The sequence below is a fragment of the Pristiophorus japonicus genome, chromosome 2, assembly GCF_044704955.1.
Source record: "Pristiophorus japonicus isolate sPriJap1 chromosome 2, sPriJap1.hap1, whole genome shotgun sequence".
Classification (NCBI taxonomy): domain Eukaryota; kingdom Metazoa; phylum Chordata; class Chondrichthyes; family Pristiophoridae; genus Pristiophorus; species Pristiophorus japonicus.
The window spans coordinates 196407626-196428128 of NC_091978.1; the positions used below are offsets into that span (position 1 = coordinate 196407626).

Below are 20503 nucleotides of genomic sequence, written 5' to 3' on the forward strand. Positions count from 1 at the left end.
AGGAAAAGGAGTAGCTCTGTTAATGAAGGATGAGCTCAGTGTACTAGTGAGAAATTGTATTGGCTCAGAAAATCAAGATGTAGTATCAGTTTGAGTGGAGATAAGAAAGAATGAAGGAAAGAAGTCTCTGGTGGGAGTAGTCTATAGGCCCCCTAACAATAGCTACATTATAGGACAGAGTATAAAACAAGAAATAATGGAGGCTAGTAAGAAAGGTACGGCAATAATCATGGGTGATTTTAATCTTCATATTGATTGGACTAATCAAATTGCCAAAGGTAGCCTTGAGGAAGAGTCCATAGAGTGTATTCGGGATTGCTTCTTAGAACAATACAATGTGGAAACAACCATGGAGCAGACTATTTTTGAGATCTGGTAATGTGTAATAAGACTGGATTAATTAATGATCTCATAGTTAAGGATCCTCTTGGGAAGAGTGATCATAGCATGGTAGAATTTCAAATTCAGTTTGAGAGTGAGAAAGCTAGGTCTCAAACTTGTGTCCTGAACTTAAATAAAGGCAATTACAAAGGTTTGAAGGGAGAATTGGCTAAAGTGAACTGGGAAAATAGATTAAAAGATAAGACGGTAGATAAGCAGTGGCAGACATTTAAGGAGCTATTTCATAACTGTCAGCAAAGATATAATCCAGTGAGAAAGAAAGACTCTAAGAGAAGGCTGAACCATCCGTGGCTAACTAAGGAAGTAAAGGATGGTATCAAATTGAAAATAAAGCATACAATGTTGCGAAGAATAGTGGAAGGCCAGAGGATTGGGAATTTCTTTAGAAACCAGCAAAGGATGACGAAAAAAATAATAGAGAGAGAGAGAATATAGTTTATGAGAGTAAACTAGCAAGAAATATAAAAACAGACAATAAGAGGTTCTACAGATATATAAAAAGGAAGAGAGTAGCTAAAGTAAATGCTGGTCCCTTAGAGGATGAGACTGGGGAATTAATAATGGGAAACAGGGAAATGGCAGAGACTTTGAACAAATATTTTGTATCGGTCTTCATGGCAGAAGACACTAAAAGCAAGCCAATAATAATAGATAATCGAGGGTCTATAGGAAGGCAGGAACTTCAAACAATCACTATTACTAGAGAAAAAGTACGAGGCAAACTACTGGGACTAAAAGTGGATAAGTCCCCTGGACCTGATGGCCTGCATCCTAGGATCTTAAAAGAAGTGGCTGCAGAGATAGTGGATGCATTGGTTGTAATCTACCAGAAATCCCTGGATTCTGGAGAGGTCCCAGCGGACTGGAAAACAGGAAGCAGGAAAACTATAGATCAGTTAGCCTAACATCTATCATTGGGAAAATGCTGGAGTCCAATATTAAGGAAGTAGTAGCAGGACATTTAGAAAAACATAATACAGTCAAGCAAAGTCAGCATGGTTTTATAAAAGGGAAATCATATTTGACAAATTTGCTGTAGTTCTTTGAGGATGTAACAAGCAGGGTGGATACAGGGGAACCAGTAGATGTCATGTATTTGGATTTCCAGAAGGCATTCGATAAAGTGCCACATAAAAGGTTACTGCAGAAGATAAAAGCTCCTGGGATTGGGGGTAACAGATTAGCATGGATAGAGGATTGGCTAACTAACAGAAAACAGAGTGTCAGGATAAATGGGTCATTTTCAGGTTGGCAAACTGTAACTAGTGGGTGCCACAGGAATCAGTACTGGGGCCTCAACTATTTACAATCTATATTAATGACTTGGATGAAGGGACCGAGTGTAATATGACCAAATTTGCTGATGCAGCCAAAGATAGGTGGGAATGCAAGTTGTGTGCTGGATGCAGGAACCTGCAAAGGGATATAGATAGGCTGAGTGGGCAAAAAATTCGGCAGATGGAGGAAAATGTGGGAAAATGTGAGGTTACTCACTTTGGTAGGAAAAACAAAAAAGTAAATTATTATTTAAATGGGGAGCGATTACAAAATGCTGAGGTACAGAGGGATCTGGGTGTCCATGTATATGAAGCACATAAGTTAATATGGAGGTACAGCAAGTAATTAGGAAGGCAAATAGAATGTTGGCTTTATTGCAAGGGGGATGGAGTATAAAAATAGGGAAGTCCTGCTACAACTGTACAGGGCGTTGGTAAGACCACAGCAAGAAACATAGGAAATAGGTGCAGGAGTAGGCCATTCGGCCCTTCTAGCCTGCACCGCCATTCAATGAGTTCATGGCTGAACATGCAACCTCAGTACCCCATTCCTGCTTTCTCGCCATATCCCTTGATCCCCCTAGTAGTAAGGACTTCATCTAACTCCTTTTTGAATATATTTAGTGAATTGGCCTCAACAACTTTCTGTGGTAGAGAATTCCACAGGTTCACCACTCTCTGAGTCAAGAAGTTTCTCCTCATCTCGGTCCTAAATGGCTTACCCCTTATCCTTAGACTGTGACCCCTGGTTCTGGACTTCCCCAACATTGGGAACACTCTTCCTGCATCTAACCTGTCTAAACCCATCAGAATTTTAAACGTTTCTGTGAGGTCCCCTCTCATTCTTCTGAACTCCAGTGAATACAAGCCCAGTTGATCCAGTCTTTCTTGATAGGTCAGTCCCGCCATCCCGGGAATCAGTCTGGTGAACCTTCGCTGCATTCCCTCAATAGCAAGAATGTCCTTCCTCAGGTTAGGAGACCAAAACTGTACACAATACTCCAGGTGTGGCCTCACCAAGGCCCTGTACAACTGTAGCAACACCTCCCTGCCCCTGTACTCAAATCCCCTCGCTATGAAGGCCAACATGCCATTTGCTTTCTTAACCGCCTGCTGTACCTGCATGCCAACCTTCAATGACTGATGTACCATGACACCCAGGTCTCGTTGCACCTCCCCTTTTCCTAATCTGTCACCATTCAGATAATAGTCTATCTCTCTGTTTTTACCACCAAAGTGGATAACCTCACATTTATCCACATTATACTTCATCTGCCATGCATTTGCCCACTCACCTAACCTATCCAAGTCGCTCTGCAGCCTCATAGCATCCTCCTCGCAGCTCACACTGCCACCCAACTTAGTGTCATCAGCAAATTTGGAGATACTACATTTAATCCCCTCGTCTAAATCATTAATGTACAGTGTAAACAGCTGGGGCCCCAGCACAGAACCTTGCGGTACCCCACTAGTCACTGCCTGCCATTCTGAAAAGTACCCATTTACTCCAACTCTTTGCTTCCTGTCTGCCAACCAGTTCTCAATCCATGTCAGCACACTACCCCCAATCCCATGTGCTTTAACTTTGCACATTAATCTCTTGTGTGGGATCTTGTCGAAAGCCTTCTGAAAGTCCAAATATACCACATCAACTGGTTCTCCCTTGTCCACTCTACTGGAAATATCCTCAAAAAATTCCAGAAGATTTGTCAAGCATGATTTCCCTTTCACAAATCCATGCTGACTTGGACCTATCATGTCACCTCTTTCCAAATGCGCTGCTATGACATCCTTAATAATTGATTCCATCATTTTACCATTTTACCTACTACCGATGTCAGGCTGACCGGTCTATAATTCCGTTTTCTCTCTCCCTCCTTTTTTAAAAAGTGGGGTTACATTGGCTACCCTCCACTCGATAGGATTTCCCTCAGTTCCTCCTCCTTACCAGACCCCCCGACCCCTTTTATATCCTCAAGGTTGTTTGTGTCCTCCTTCGTGAATACCGAACCAAAGTACTTGTTCAATTGGTCCGCCATTTCTTTGTTCCCCGTTATGACTTCCCCTGATTCTGACTGCAGGGGACCTACGTTTGTCTTTACTAACCTTGTTCTCTTTACATATCTATTGAAACTTTTGCAATCCGTCTTAATGTTCCCTGCAAGCTTCTTCTCGTACTCCATTTTCCCTGCCCTAATCAAACCCTTTGTCCTCCTCTGCTGAGTTCTAAATTTCTCCCAGTCCCCGGGTTCGCTGCTATTTCTGGCCAATTTGTATGCCACTTCCTTGGCTTTAATACTATCCCTGATTTCCCTTGATAGCCACGGTTGAGCCACCTTCCCTTTTTTATTTTTACGCCAAACAGGAATGTACAATTGTCGTAGTTCATCCATGCAGTCTCTAAATGTCTGCCATTGCCCATCCACAGTCAACCCCTTTAGTGTCATTCGCCAATCTATCCTAGTCAATTCACGCCTCATACCTTCAAAGTTACCCTTCTTGAAGTTCTGGACCATGGTCTCTGAATTAACTGTTTCATTCTCCATCCTAATGCAGAATTCCACCATATTATGGTCACTCTTTCCCAAGGGGCCTCGCACAACGAGATTGCTAATTAATCCTCTCTCATTACACAACACCCAGTCTAAGATGGCCTCCCCGCTAGTTGGTTCCTCGACATATTGGTCTAGAAAACCATCCCTTATGCACTCGAGGAAATCCTCCTCCACCGTATTGCTTCCAGTTTGGTTAGCCCAATCTATGTGCATATTAAAGCCACCCATTATAACTGCTGCACCCTTATTGCATGCACCCCTAATTTCCTGTTTGATGCCCTCCCCAACATCACTACTACTTTTTGGAGGTCTGTACACAACTCCCACTAACGTTTTTTGCCCTTTGGTGTTCTGCAGCTCTACCCATATAGATTCCACATCATCCAAGCTAATGTCCTTCCTAACTGTTGCATTAATCTCCTCCTTAACCAGCAATGCTACCCCACCTCCTTTTCCTTTTATTCTATCCTTCCTGAATGTTGAACACCCCTGGATGTTGAGTTCCCAGCCCTGATCATCCTGGAGCCACGTCTTTGTAATCCCAATCACATCATATTTGTTAACATCTATTTGCACAGTTAATTCATCCACCTTATTACGGATACTCCTTGCATTAAGACACAAAGCCTTCAGGCTTGTTTTTTTAACACCCTTTTGTCCTTTAAGAATTTTGCTGTACAGTGGCCCTTTTTGTTCTTTGCCTTGGGTTTCTCTGCCCTCCACTTTTCCTCATCTTCTTTCTTTCTTTTGCTTTTGTCTCCTTTTTGTTTTCCTCTGTCTCCCTGCATTGGTTCCCACCCCCCTGCCATATTAGTTTAACTCCTCCCCAACAGCACTAGCAAACACTCCCCCTAGGACATTGGTTCCGGTCCTGCCCAGGTGCAGACCGTCCGGTTTGTACTAGTCCCACCTCCCCCAGAACCGGTTCCAATGCCCCAGGAATTTGAATCCCTCCCTGCTGCACCACTGCTCAAGCCATGTATTCATCTGCGCTATCTTGCGATTCCAACTCTGACTAGCACGTGGCACTGGTAGAAATCCCGAGATTCCTACTTTTAAGGTCCTACTTTTTAATTTAGCTCCTAGCTCCTTGCTCCTTAAATTCGTTTCGTAGGACCTTATCCCCTTTTTTACCTATGTCGTTGGTACTAATGTGCACCATGACAACTGGCTGTTCTCCCTCCCTTTTATACTAGAACTGTATAAAACACTGGTTAGGCCACAGCTGCAGTACTGGTCACCACATTACAGGAAAGATGTGATTGCACTGGAAAGAGTCCAGAGGAGATTTACAAGAATATTGCCTGGGCTGGAGAATTTTGGCTTTATATGGAGGAAAGATTGAAGATGCTAGATCTGTTTACTTTGGAACAGAGGAGGCTGAGGGGAGATCTGATTGAGGTGTATAAAATTATGAGGGGCCTGGATAGGAAGGACCTGATTTCCTTGGCAGAAAGGTCAACAACCAGGGGGCATATGAGGGGAAATTTCTTCACCTCGAGGGTGGTGGGGGTCTGGAACTCCCTGCCTGAAAGGGTGGTAGAGGCAGAAAGCCTCTCCACATTTTAAAAGATACTTGGATATGCACTTTAGGTGCCATAACCTATAGGGCTACAGACCAAGAGCTGGAAAGTGGGATTAGACTGGATAGCTCTTGGTCTGCCGGCGTGGACACGACGGGCCGAAATGGCCTCCTTCTGTGCTGTAAGTTTCTATGATTATATGAGTACTGCATACAGTTTTGGTCTCCTTACTCCTTATTTAAGGAGGGGTATACTTACATTGGAGGCAGTTCAGAGAAGGTTCACGAGGTTAATTCCTGAGATGAAGTGGCTGTCTTATGAAGAAAGGTTGAGCGGGTTGGGCCTATACTCATTAGAGCTTAGAAGAATGAGAGGTGTTCTTATTGAAACATATAAGGTTCTGAGGGGGCTTGACAGGATAGATGAAGAGAGGATGTTTCCCCTCGTGGAGGAATCTAGAACTAGGGGGCATAATTTCAAATAAGCGGAATTTCAGAATATATTTAAAAACAAAAATGAGTAGGAATTTCTTCTCTCAGAGGGGCTTGAATTTTTGGAATTCTCTACCCCAGAGAGCTGTGGATGCTGAATATATTTAAGATGAAGATAGACATATTTTTGAATGATAAGGGATTCAAGGTTTATGGGGAGCAGGTACGGAAGTGAAGCCAAGATTAGATCAGCCATGATCTTATTGAATGACGGAGCAGGCTCGAGGGTCCAAATGGCCTACTCCTGCTCCTATTTCTTATGGTCTTATGTTTTTATCCCTACTGCCAAATGTTGGAGATTCCATTTTGGTATGGCTGCAATCAAATTAACCTTACGAAGGCTAGAGTTTTTGCCACAGAGATCACAAGGATCATTGCTCCTGTAAGATTCTCTACCACTGTCTCAGCTGAAAAATGTTTTAGAGTACTATTAGATCACCATGAAAACTTGAGATATTCGAAGTGTATAGCTGAAGAAAAAATACAATCCAGCAAATTGAAAATTAAATTGGTAAAAGCTTGTGATTGATTATTAGATCCAAGAAGCAATGATTAATTTCACAAAGCAGCTGATGACAATTTATTTTCCTTCCTTCTATAAAAATGAACAGTTATTTTTTAAGTTAACAGAAAAGTAATTGTTAACATTAGGTTAACTCATTTTATATGATGACCAATTGACAGCTCTCTTAAATCATAGTACAATTTGATTTTAAATTATCAAATAATGTAACTAATTAAAGAAAAGTGCTATTGTAGCCATTAGCAGAACGACTTTCCACAGTGCCGAACAGCAGTCAGATATTTGATGTTGTTCAAACTGAAGATTAGTGTGTGATTTTAAGGACAGTGTTTTTCTCAGCTTTAGTTTTATTGTACAATCTCACCAATTGGTTTTACATTTATTGAAGACTTTACAAAATCACCAATATTTCCATTTCTAAAATTATCTTCCTTGTAATATTTTCGAAGCACCTATTCTCAGTAAAACAGAAGCGCATTCTTCAGTAAGATTCCAACTAAATTATAATCTCACACACCATTTCCTTCCAGTTATACCGTGTAAAACCTAGCAGCAAAAACAGTAGCAAGAATAATAGTAGGAAAATGCACAATGGGAAATTGTCGGTATTAAATCATAATTAACTCCAATGGGAAAGCTGATTGTCAGAGAAGAAATAAAGTTTTAAAAAATTGTCATACTTAAAAAAAGACAGTGGCCGGAATTCTCTGGGGGGTTAGCGGTTGGGTTGGGTGGGAATGTATTTTTTTAAAACCAAACAGCGGGTTGGGACTACGCTGTGAACCCGCTGCCACATGGAATGGGGTACTGAAGTTGCATGTTCAGCCATGAACTCATTGAATGGCAGTGCAGGCTAGAAGGGCCGAATGGCCTACTCCTGCACCTATTTTCTATGTCTATGTCTATGTCACATGCTTTTCACAATTTCGGGTCTGTCAACGCTGAGCAGACCCGACTGGCAGCAGCGGGGAAACTAATTAAAATGATTAGTATCTAGTTGCCAGATGCTTAACAGCCCTTTTTCACTTTCCTTTTATCTTTAACTTCATGACCACGGTTTCTCTGCTGTGCGCAGACCACAGCTGTCAAGCTCAGGAGTGAGTTCAGTGGCCATTGCTCCAGTTGATTACTTGACAGCTTAAAATATACAGTAAAAGGCAGATGCTTTTTCTCACTCCATTTCCAGCTTTCAACTTTCCACTCTCACCTCATTGGAAGAACTCTCACCATTGACCGAGTACTTGTGTCATCTCTACTTCACCTGTCATCCATTCCATCAACATGGGTGCCCATTATACTCACTCACCTTGGTCCGCAGAATCTCACCACGATCAGCTCCGACACCAACAGCACCAACACCAACCTTCTTCGCAATCAACTGATGCTGCACAGGACAGAGGGCAAGACCAGGGGTGGCCTCACCATGACCAAATCTACTTCACTTGACTCTGTATACCCTGGCTGCCACATGATGTGCCAGATTGGCACCACCCCGCACCAACACTATAAAGCATCCCTACAATGCCCAAGCCATTCCTTTCACACTCATCACCATTGTGGGGTGTACCGTTATGTCTCACCATTCACTGCAACCCACTAAGCCACTTCCAAAGGTGCACACAAATCTGTCCAAGAAAGCAAAGAGTTGAAAATAAACGTTTCAATGTTTGACACCATATTAACAGAAACTTTATAAGAACATTGCATAAAATACCTAAGCGTTTACCCTTGTGTGTTTTTAGTTGGTATGATTGCACAAGGATGAGGGTAAGTGTGAGGGGTGGCTAGTGAGATGGGGATATGATAATATAGATAGACAGGAATGGGTGGAGGTGCAAGGTAAGTTGGTGTGAGTAAGGATATGCACGAGTAGGGTAGGGAAGGCAGAGTGATGGGGGTGTGATGAGAGGCACAGCAGGATGAGGTTGAGTGTGGCTTTGTACTAACGTTTTGTGATCCACTGAGATCATTGAAATGTTTGCGGCACTGCACCCAGGTCCTCCTGACCACATCCCTGCTTGTGCCCTCCTCTGCAATGTGCAACCACGCTGTGTTGATCTCCTAGGGAGATCTCTTCCGTTCATGGGAAGGGAAAAGGACCTCCCTGCATTCTGTAATCTCCTCCATAAGCATATGGAGGAAGTCACAGCATATGGGGGGAGTCATGGGAGAGCCTGGGTGCAGCCCTGTGCCTTTGTGCAGTCCTGTGCCTTTGTGCAGTCATTGTCAGTGCTTGTAGCACCTCAATGCTGTAGAACACTAACAGCACAAATGTCAAGACAAATGTGGCCATGGTCCCTTTAAGGAAACCGGCTGATGACACGTCACTGAAGGGTGCAAAATTTGAGGGAGATCCCCCCAGTGTTTGGACTTATTGGAAAGGAAATTTAATTTGGGACTATCTACCAGAAAGTTTGAAATCCTGAAATACACATGGAAGAAACTATGAACTTTAATCAAATTTGGGATTTTTAAAAGGTGAATGTTGGGTCTGCAAGAAAAGGGGTGGGGTCAATCTCTAAAGGGCCAGTTTGGACATTGGAGCTAATCAAATTGTCTGGGAACTGTTTACCCTCGAAACCTGTCCCTAGAAGACATTTACATTTTAACAATCGACCATGGAAGAAACATTATCCACCCCACCCAGAAGACCCAAATGTCACATACATATTCCAACACCTTTTCAACAGGTATAGAAATATCTGGATCAGGCCAGACTATCACAATGGACAAGAGCTCACCAACTCAGAAAAGCCCATCAACGCCAGATTAAAACCACTTAATCAAGTTTCAGTTAGCTGGGCTGCAAAACTTAAACAAAGAACCAAGGTTGCTTTCGGGCGCAGATAAGGAAGCCTCTCAAAGTATAATAGGGCCTATCATACCAAGAGAGCTTTCTCTATTCTGACCATCACAGAAATAACTTTTCTGACCAAGCACTTCGGAACAACAAGATCGAGAGCACACGGCAAGAAAAAGCAGGAAGAATCATCGCGACATCGGAGAAAAGAACTCGCCCCAACTGGCTTCAATGCGCAGCAGAGGTCTTCTGCCACGTCCAGGGTACAGCAAGGCAAACTGGCTATAACCAAAGAATCCAGGGACCGCGAAACAGCCCTAACTGTCAAAGGAAGGATTGGTGAGCATTATCCCTGTTGCCCTAGAGTCTAACTTAGCTAGAGAGTAAGTGGGAGGTGGGAGGTATTTATGTTGTGTTCATTACCTGTAATAAAGTATTCCCCATTGTTTGGAACCTTTTGTAAGATTTTACAGTTTTACTGGAGTGTATTTGTGTTATTTGCTTTCTTGAATAAAATCCATACCGTCTTTGTACAAAGCAGTTGTCTGCTGTACTTTATCATACCCTGATTAATAAATCCAGGCTCGAGAACCAGGGAGTGGAAGCGACTCGCAGCCGCTCTGGGTCAGGGAAGGCAAACTGACCCCACACACCACTCCCTACAGTGTGAAGGGTGGCTAGTGAAATGGGGATATGATAATATAGACAGAGAGGAATGGGTGGGGGTGCAAGGTAAGTTGGTGTGAGTAAGGATGTGCACGAGTAGAGTAGGGAAGGCAGAGTGATGGGGATGTGATGAGAGGCGCTGCAGGATGAGGTTCAGTGTGGCTTTGTACTAACATTTTGTGATCTACTGAGATCATTGAAATGTTTGCGGCACTGCACCCAGGTCCTCCTGACCACATCCCTGCTTGTGCCCTCCTCTGCAATGTGCAACCACGCTGTGTTGATCTCCTAGGGAGATCTCTTCCGTCCATGGGAAGGGAAGAGGACCTCCCTGCATTCTGTGACTCCCTCCATAAACATATGGAGGAAGTGACAGCATATGGAGGGAGTCATGGGAGAGCCTGGGTGCAGCCCTGTGCCTTTGTGCAGTCATTGTCAGTGTTTGTAGCACCTCAATGCTGTAGAATACTAACAGCACAAATGTCAAGACAAATGAGGCAATGGTCCCTTTAAGAAAACCGGCTGATGACACATCATCAAATGACATCACCAGACCTGCTTCTTCTAATTGGGCCGGGAAACGCGCTGGGTGGGCTTAACAAGCCCAATCAACAGAAAGTCATTTCAAACAGCAAAGTGGAGCCAGCAGCGGGGTCCCGGCCCACTACCGACATCGCCCACACAGACCCACTGAGGTAACTAAAATCGCGGTCAGTAGTAAATCAACTGTTTGTGGGCAGAGAAGCTGAGGCACAGGAGTGCAGAATAACAGAATTTAGACAAACTGGTGAGTGAGTGACAACCAACCATTGAGACTTGTAAAACAATGGAAGCTGCAAAGACTTGGGTGGTTGGACGAGGGCAACTGACAAGCAAGGGCTGAGGCTCAAACAGGAAGCCTAAAGTTCAAACAATAGAGAAGATGGAGTGTATCTGGTTGTTACATGGTACTGCTAATCACAAGGCCATTACAGAGGTAATTTACAGATAACTCATTTTCTCCCTGTTTAGATTGAACAGGCATACTATAATGGTGGCAGAAAGTCAGCTGAGCTGTGTTCTCTTATTGCCTGGCTAGCTGTTTTTTCTGTAACAGTAACACTGAACCAGGTCTGAGCCTGCACATGAGATTTCAAAGGATTGGGCACTGCTAGTATATCTTATGGGAGTAACTGAGAGGCAGATCGGGCTTCGTTTAACATCTTATCAAAAAGACGGCACTCCCTTAGTGCAGTACCCCCTGAGTACTGAACAGAAGAATCAGCCTAGATTATGTGGTCAAGTCTCTGAAGTGAGGTTTGATCCCATGATTGAATCCAAACTACAGCTACCTATCCCAAAACTAGTTACTGCAGTAAAAATGCCACGAAAGCTTCATTTTACAGCAAAAATTTAAAAGTATCTTAATAAATATTAGAGATTTAAGAACTTAAAAAAAAAATCATATTCTTAAAAGAAGAATACAAAAGGCTTATGCAAAATCCTAAACATAAAGGGCTAGAAATTCGCCAACTTTGCGAACGGGTTTTTGGCGATATTTCACCATATTTGGCCAAAACCCGGTCGACGGGAAATTCGGTAACGTTTTGGGGTGACGCTTTCCACGTACCGCTTGACAGAGGAGCCGAAATAATGTTTGCGCCAAAAATTTGGCTCTCTCCTCACCCGTATTATGTGCTCAGAATACTGACAGGGGAAAACCTGTCATAACAGCCCTGCCAGCAGCGGTAAGTATGAAGATCTGCAAAAAGTTAAGTTAATGTTTTTATTTTTGAATTTTTTTTCAGCGATTTGATACGCAAGTGTCTTGTAAATATTTTGTGAATCTTTTTTTTTGTTTTTTGCAATTTATTTTTTGATGATTTTAAGAACATAAGAAATAGGAGCAGGTGTAGGCCACTTGGCCCCTCGAGCCTGCTCCGCCATTTAATAAGATCATGGCTGAACTGATCATGGACTTCCGCCCAACTCGCAGCGGTATCAGCCTCGGACTAAAGTTGGCGAGGATCGCGATTTGCGCCGCGAATCCTTGTGCAACATCAATTTTTACCACTGCACAAACTAAAGGTTGAATTTCCGGCCTGATAGTGATAATTTTGGCAAAATAATACCGTTTTCGCTAAGAACCGAATTTCTAGCCCCAAAAGTCTACATTATTTTTATTTGCATCTTTTAATCTCTCAACACTTCCCATTACAATTTCCTTTAAAAATAATAGCCATAATGAAATTAAGCATTCTATTCCTTTATTGGATTCATCTGAAACATTTCAACTGACCTGATACAAATAATCTTCAAATACAAAATAGTAGTCATCATTGCTAGCTGTTAGCTTCACATCCTAGAACAAAAGAAGAGAAATTAGACAGGAAATTACAAAATCTCTCCACAATTTTTTTCAATTGATCAATAAATGTTCCTTTTTTGGGGGAGGGGTGGGGGAGAAATAAAGGATGAACTTTCACCGTCCATGCCAAGAAAGAGAATATTTTCCAACTTCTGGCAGCACTCTCAAATTGGGCAGAGAGCAATGAGTTGAAGTATTAAACTCCCATTCCTCTGCCTCAGCATTATGCTTTAACCTCAACCAAAGCAGCATACCCCTGCTGTTTCTGCATGCTTTGTTAAATGAATTCCTAATTTAGTATCAACCAATGCCCATAAGGAACTGATTTAAAATTGTGTAAGCTCTTTTCAAACAAGAGTTTTACAGCGAGCAGAAAGAGAAAGGTTCTATGACATCAATCTGGGCTAGATTGGAACCCAGGTCTCAGAGGTGAAACCAAACGGTGCTGAACCTCAGTAACATCTATTTTCCTCAGGGAAGAAAATTAAAAACTACTCCAGTTAGTGGATAGGCAACACTTGCAATCAGAACTCACTTGAAATCTTTTAACTGTAAGAAAGTATGATGAAGCAGAAAAAGAGCGAGTGTGACAGATATCAGGTCAGATTGAGAATACATATGAGAATCAGGCTAAATATAGGAAGTTCAGAGGAGAAGTGAAGAAGAAAATAAGAGGGGCAAAGAGAGGGTATGAAAGTAGAATGGCAGCTAACATAAAAGGTAATCCAAAAGTCTTCTATAGGCATATAGAATCATGGAATCATAGACATTTACAGCACAGAAGGAGGCCATTCAGGCCATTGTGTTCGTGCCAGCCGACAAAGAGCTATCCAGCCTAATCCCACTTTCCAGCCTTTTCACACACTGCTCCTCAGAGAGCTGGAGGTATGAGTGGTTGGTGCCTGTAAACCCATGGGGGGGGGGGGGGGGCGGGGGGTGAGGCCTCCTCCCCAGATGTCTTCGGCCTCTTCTCATCCATGGGTCAACATGGCCAAGAGTTCTTCTTCCAGCTTGATGCCGTCTGGTAATTGCATGGCGCATGATATGCTGGCAAGCTAGTAATGCCCCCATTAAATTTTCTCACTGGAGTTGTAATGGCACTCTAATGGCAGATGAAGGCACATCTCCTGTGAACGTTGGAATGATGCACAAGACACCAATGGCAAGTAACGATTCATTTATTTTAATGCAACAAAGTTACAAAAACTCCCCCCACTAAAATGAAACTGTACAATATACAACGTTATGTTGCAGGGCACTAAACAAGAATGAAACTTCTTTACCACCGCTCGGGTGCACAAAGTCCATTGTACAACGCTTGAGTTAACGCCACCTCAAATCGCTGGAGAAATACCACCAACAATGTCTCAGCAAGATCCTACAAATCCCCTGGGAGGACAGACACACCAACATTATCGTCCTCGACCAGGCCAACATCCCCAGCATTGAAGCAATAACCACACAATGTCCGCATGCCAGACACAAGACTCCCAAAGCAAGCACTGTACTCGGAACGAGCCCAAGGTGGGCACAGGAAACGTTACAAGGACACCCACAAAGCATCCCTGATAAAGTACAGCATCCCCACTGACACCTGGGAGTCTCTGGCCAAAGACCGCCCTAAGTGGAGGAAGTGCATACGGGAGGGCGCTGAGCACCTTGAGTCTCATCGCCGAGAGCATGCAGAAATCAAGCGCACGCAGCGGAAAGAGCATGCGGCAAATCTGTTCCATCCTCCCTTACCCTCAACGACTATCTGTACTACCTGTGACATGGTCTGTAGTTCTCGTTTGGACTGTTCAGCCACCTAAGGACTCATTTTAAGAGTGGAAGCAAGTCTTCCTCAATTCCAAGGGACCGCCTATGATGATGATGATAACGCCAACACTCCTCCAACTTACATTTTTGCCAAAACCTGCAGTTGAGGGCGAAAACTATTTTCAGGCGCTATTTTTAACGCCTTGCCTCAATTAACACCCCAAAATTGGAAAAGCCGAAAATCCAGCTAGTACAAAAGCGTGGAAATTATGATGGGCCTGTATAAAACACTGGTTCGGCCTCAACTGGAGTATTGTGTCCAATTCTGGGCACCGTACTTTAGGAAGTATGTGAAGGCCTTAGAGAGGGTGCAGAAAAGATTTATGAGAATGATTCCAGGGATGAGGGACTGGAGAAACTAGGGTTGTTCTCCTTAGAGCAGAGAAGATTGAGAGGAGATTTGATAGAAAGTATTCAAAATCATGAGGGGTTGGGACAGAGTAGATAGAGAGAAACTGTTCCCATTGGCAGAAGGGTCGAGAACCAGAGGACACAGATTTAAGTTGTTTGGCAAAAGAACCAAAGGTGACATAAGAAAACACTTTTATGCGCGTGGTTAGGATCTGGAATGCACTGCCTGAAAGGGTGTTGGAGGCAGACTCAATTTTATCTTTCAAAACGGAGTTGGATAAGTATCTTAAGGAAAAAAATTTGCAGGGCTAGGGCGGGGAAGTGGGAATAGCTAAAGTGCTCTTGCCAAGACCTGGCAAGGACTTGACGGGCCGAATGGCCTTCTTCCGTGCTAGAATCATAGAATGGTTCCATCAACTGTCAGTTTTGCAGTAAAGCTTTAACGTGTACAGAAGATTCACTTGACATTTTTGGCATTATGTTCATAAATGGTAAAATATAGGCACTCTGGGGTCATAAATCTGCAGAGGGTTGGTGGGTAGGAAAGACACATCTTGGTGTAAGGGGTGAGAGACGTCTTCCAAGAACCTCTACCAATGACCCCTGGCAAACCTTCTGGGGTTGGGGGAGGTTCTCTACTTTGAATGCCAAATGAGTTGCCTGTGTCACTATTGAGTACATCTACAGCGCTTGCCCAATGAAGCCAAAATGTGCCCACTCTAGGCGGGTGGGGGGGGGGTCGGGAAATGAGAGAGTGTACCAGAGACCACTGAGGGAAATAACAGTTGGTTGCCTCCTCCCTGGGGGGGTTTGGGGGTGTTAAGCCAGAAAGACTAGATTTTCAGGTATTTTATTATATTAAAAACAATGTCCAAATAGATGAAAATACGTATAAAACAGCATTAAAATTAATCGTCTACATGCTTTAGAGAAAGGATTAAATGCTTATGGTGAAAAACAAATTTTGCACAACTCGGCAGCACTATAGTATTATTGCCGAACATATTTGTTGAACATACCATTGAAATAAATCTTACCGATCCAGAATTCAGTGCCACTTTAAATTATTCGAGTGGGATAATTAACAAGCAAAAATGTTAAACTTTGCGGAACAGATTCAGCAGCTGGTGCCCATCGCTCATCAAGGATGATTCGAAGAAAAGTGTACGTAAAATAATGTGCAGAAACATGCTGCAAATGAGGTACAATATTTATAACCTCATCAATCCCACAATTTTAATAAAGGAATGAGTTTTCATTTAGTGTCATGCACCTAGGGAACACCATATTTGGTGAACAACCATTAAGAATTTCTGATGATTTTCCGATTAAAAAAAAAGGGAATTATAAATTGGTGCAACTTTTACAACTTTTACAGTGTTATTTTGCCAATATGGATTGGAAACAAGAGAATACTACACTCACCACCCTTTGTAATCTTCTGAAATACATGAAAACACTACTTTTTAAAATACTTAAATATTAAATGGATATAGCTCAAAAATATATTGTTTTTCAATAGAATCAGAAATATCTTTCTTTGTTAATTATCTCTACAGTAGTACTTAGTGGTGGTTAAATTAGATAGCGCAGGGAAAACGGGCACAAGAATTGCACACAGTGTTATTCAACCATGACAGCCACATCAGCCAAACATATTGCAAGACTCTCACTTACACACTTCCCTCTTTCTTGCAGAAGGTAGAGCATAATACGGGTCAGCCGACTGCCAGTGGTGGAGGAACAGTACAACTGTACACTCTTTCCCCCCTTGAGGAGATGTGCTGTCCATAATGGGAAGGGGCAGAGCGGAGTGTGTGCCCACTGGTCACTCTGGAGGAATTGCATAGCAGAGTTTCTGCATACTTAATCCTCCTTCCCTCCTCTCAATTCTCTGTCACCCCACACTCTGAATGAGAAACTACGGATGCTGTCAGCGCACAATTCTATCTCTTTGCTCTCCCCACACAACCAAGCCCTTGTCCCTTTTTAATTTCAGATCACCAGGATATTGATGGTCCTCAACCAGTAGGAGAAAATGAATAGAGTGATAATGAAGATGCACTGTCACTTGAGCTCCCTGTTGGAGCCACCAGCTCAGAATCTACTCGGACATTAGAGGAGGGATCTGCACGTGGTGAGTCACTGGGTACAAGTGTGCAGGAGCCAGGGCAGGGGAACAGGGCACCACGCATGCCGGAGGGTCTACGCCCTTGGTGGAAAAAGGAAAAGATTTGTTGCATACCTTGTAGATGAGGCTGTCAACTAAAAGATCATGTTGAATCACATTCGATTTTAGTTGTTCATAATATAAAGAATCCTGTGAATATAGAAAAGAAAGCAATTGATGCTTTAGACACTGAAAGGTAATGCATTTAGAAGTTTTACTAATATGAAGTTCCAAACATCTTGTATATGTTATATAAACTGGACAGACAGCTCCTCGCAAGTATATATTCAAATATTATTTTGCTTAGATATGTTCTGTGTGTAATTCTTGCCAAGTTATCCCCGGTGTCCTGATCGATATTTATCTCTCGAACCAAAATAATTAAAAAACAGATTACGTAGTCATTATCACATTGGTTTGTGGGAGCTTGCTGTGCGCAAATTGGCTGCTGCGTTTCCTACATTACAACAGTGACTACACTTCAAAAAGTACTTCATTTGCTGCAAAGCACTTTGGGATGTCTGGTGGTTGTGAAAGGCACTATATAAATGTCAGTCTCTCTTTCTTCTTTCTTATCTTGACTTCATATTTTTTCCTCAGATTAGTAACTCCCCTAATAATGACAAATTTAGAGATATCGGGGAAATTTTAACACCAAAAAACGGGTGGGTTGGGAAGTTCAAGTGTTAAAAATCTGAATCGCAACATCAACCCGCCTACTTCCTGTTTTAAGGAGGCGGGATGGGGCGGTCAGTCAACCCACTCCCAGGAGGCAGGTCGACTATTTAAGTATTACAATGAGGTTGGCATGCCTCAGATTTAACCATTATTTTAAATTTAACGCCTTTCACGACTTATTTTGATGGCCAGTTCTGGTATGCCATTCGTCACAGGTTTGAAACAATGGCTGTTTTTATAATACTAAATCCTAAGCAAGGAAATTGAAATAAATAATGCAATATTCATGGTATGTAATGAATAATTTTCACTCTGCAATTTGACCGTGCAATTTGACTGTAATACATGTAACATGTCAAACCTTATAATTGCAAACAATTCAGACATTTTCTTCTTACATTGCACTCTTAACATTATATACAACAAATGCCACTTTATAAATTCATTTTGTATGGCCTAATCACATTGTACAGTGACACTATGGAAGTATAATGCAGATCAAATCACAAATGAATTTACGAAACCAATAAATTACAATCATAGAAAGCATCCTGAATACTAAAAGTAACAGAAGCTAATGAAATAATACCACTGTCCAGGTTCAAATGGAAAGAATTTCATATACTGTAATTCAATTTGTTTGGCATTTGTTCACAACATTTAATATAAGCTCATACTTCACTTAATTAATATCATGATTCTTTATCATAAGTGTATTTCCTACAAACTTGACAGAGGTCCCTCCTCAGAATAACTGTTTAAAAATATTATAAATCATGACCCCAAATCAGTATTTTAGAAATAAATGGATTACAATACAAATTATTCATTCACCTGAAGCACAATTATTTGAAAACTAAAAGCATAAGCCTTTTCTTTAACGCTTTCTTACTATACGGCTCTAATACACAGAATGAAATATTCCCCTTTACATTCTGATTTTCATAGCCAATTACCCATACAGCATCTGAACAAGGTTAATCTTTTGTGATAGATATATAAAAAAAGCTTGCAGCGAAATGAAAATGTTAGCGCCAGTTAGCCCTAGCACCAGAGCGCGAAACTTTCGCCAAATGAAAGTTCACGACGGGCGTTAGCGCTAACTCCGGCGTTACACCACAGAATTTGTGCGCCGGGGCCGAAAGTTCTGACCCTAAAAAAACAATTGGTTGTTCTGCGCATGCGCAAATTTTTTTTTTCTTCCCCGCTTCTGGTCTGCTGTCCGAAAGCAAACGCTAATACAGGGCACAGTCAAGCGCATGCGCAGTACACCCGGGGCTGAATCAGCCATTTTATTATTTGATTTTGATGATGGAGGAGGAGGACAGCAGACAACGTGCCAGATGATTTTCCCCAAGAGGTAATCAAAGCTCTTGTGGGATTTGTGGAGAGGAGTTGGCAGTAACTACACAGGAGGTTGTGCAGCTAGACCCCTGCCAGCCATTTTTAACAGAATCTGGAGGGAGATTACTGTGGAGGTCTCTGCAGCAAACACAGTGGCCAGGAGAGGGAAGCAGTGCCGGAAAAAGTTTAATGAGCTTTGTAGGGTCGTTAGAATGAGTACAATTTTTATTGACGCACTCCTTTAATTACTTAAATTATAAATCTGACACACTATTTGTTCTTATGGCTGTAGCTGTTTCTCAGTACTCTGTGGGTTGCCTCCTAAAATACACGACACATAGGTAGGCTTAGTGTGGCACCCTATTTGCCATGAATGATCTTTACACATTATTAAGATTGCTTTCTGAATCTCATAAGATGTTTCCGCACTTCGATGTCCTCCGATGAACCACGTACTACTTCCAAGGACATTAAACAGAGGACTGTATTACATTCAGACAGTATGGTATAAGTGCTTTGGTGGTTATCTGTGTATGCCATAAGAGCAGATGGACCCTCTGGTAACCATTCCCATTTTCATCTTTGCAGGCAAAGAAATCACACAATCGCCCCAAGCAGGTGCGGACAATCAGTGGTCCGCCTCAGACACTGCCACTTACCGACCTCGAGGAGCGAGAGGCAGACCTCATCGGCATCTCAGGTCAGGCAACTGCCACAGGTGGCACTGACCCCCACCTGCATACTGAAGGTAAGTCCTGGACACTGCCTGGGCTGGGTTGGGGCAATGTGATGACATGTCTGTGGACTAGATAGAATGGAGTAGCAGCGGTCCTTCAAATGAGCCTGTGCTATGTGACCTTCCTCATGTCACCCTGCCCCCTCCCCTGCTGCTAACCACTCCAGATGACCTGTCACAGGTGCCACATGCTTCAGATGAACCCTCCACGTCAGGCCATCATGCACAGGAGGAGGAGCAAGAAAAGGAAGAGGAGTTGACAGAGCAGCCAACCATGGCGGGGGGTGGGCAGATGCACTCCACACCTAGTTTTCCACGGGCAAACACTTTGCCCGAGGATCTAACGTTCCCGGACTTTGAGATCTCTGAGGCTCCTGGAACTAGTGGCGTGCAGCAATGCGGTTCTGGGGTCGAATCCCTCTCCGGAGGGTGAGTCAGCAAAGTCGGTCTGCTGACAGACAGGCAGACGCGGAACTGGACATGGTGGGACTGTCCAGCTCACCCTTCAACTCTAATGTCCTGGATAGGATTCCTGCGACCATCGAGAATCTCACTGCGACCCTAACGGAGGTAGGGTCGCAGATTGTCGGTGTGAGCTGCAAAACCTGTGAGGCCATCACTGCCAACACGAGGCTGGTGGCCTCCACCAGTCACACTGGAATCCCGGAGAGTGTGACGAGCAGCCTTTGAGTTCCCCAGTGTGATACCCAGACACACCCCCACACCACCTGTGACTGTCAATGCCGATGAAGAGGCTCGCCAGTCAGAAGCTGGGTCTTCCACATCACAAGTTCGTCCAGATGAGCGTCTCCAATGACTCTC

At 43.0% G+C, this 20503-nt stretch overlaps 1 protein-coding gene across 7 annotated transcripts in view; it reads right to left on the reverse strand.

Moving 5' to 3' along the window:
* Window positions 1-20503, reverse strand: part of tbc1d19 (TBC1 domain family, member 19) — a 317152-nt gene that overhangs the window by 139827 nt on the left and 156822 nt on the right. For all 7 annotated transcript variants that reach the window (XM_070870665.1, XM_070870657.1, XM_070870654.1 and 4 more), the window contains 2 exons: window positions 16999-17073; window positions 12516-12578 (listed from right to left, as the gene is read on the reverse strand). In XM_070870665.1, coding sequence (XP_070726766.1) covers window positions 12516-12578; window positions 16999-17073 — 138 coding nt within the window. The remainder of the gene's footprint in view (window positions 1-12515; window positions 12579-16998; window positions 17074-20503) is intronic.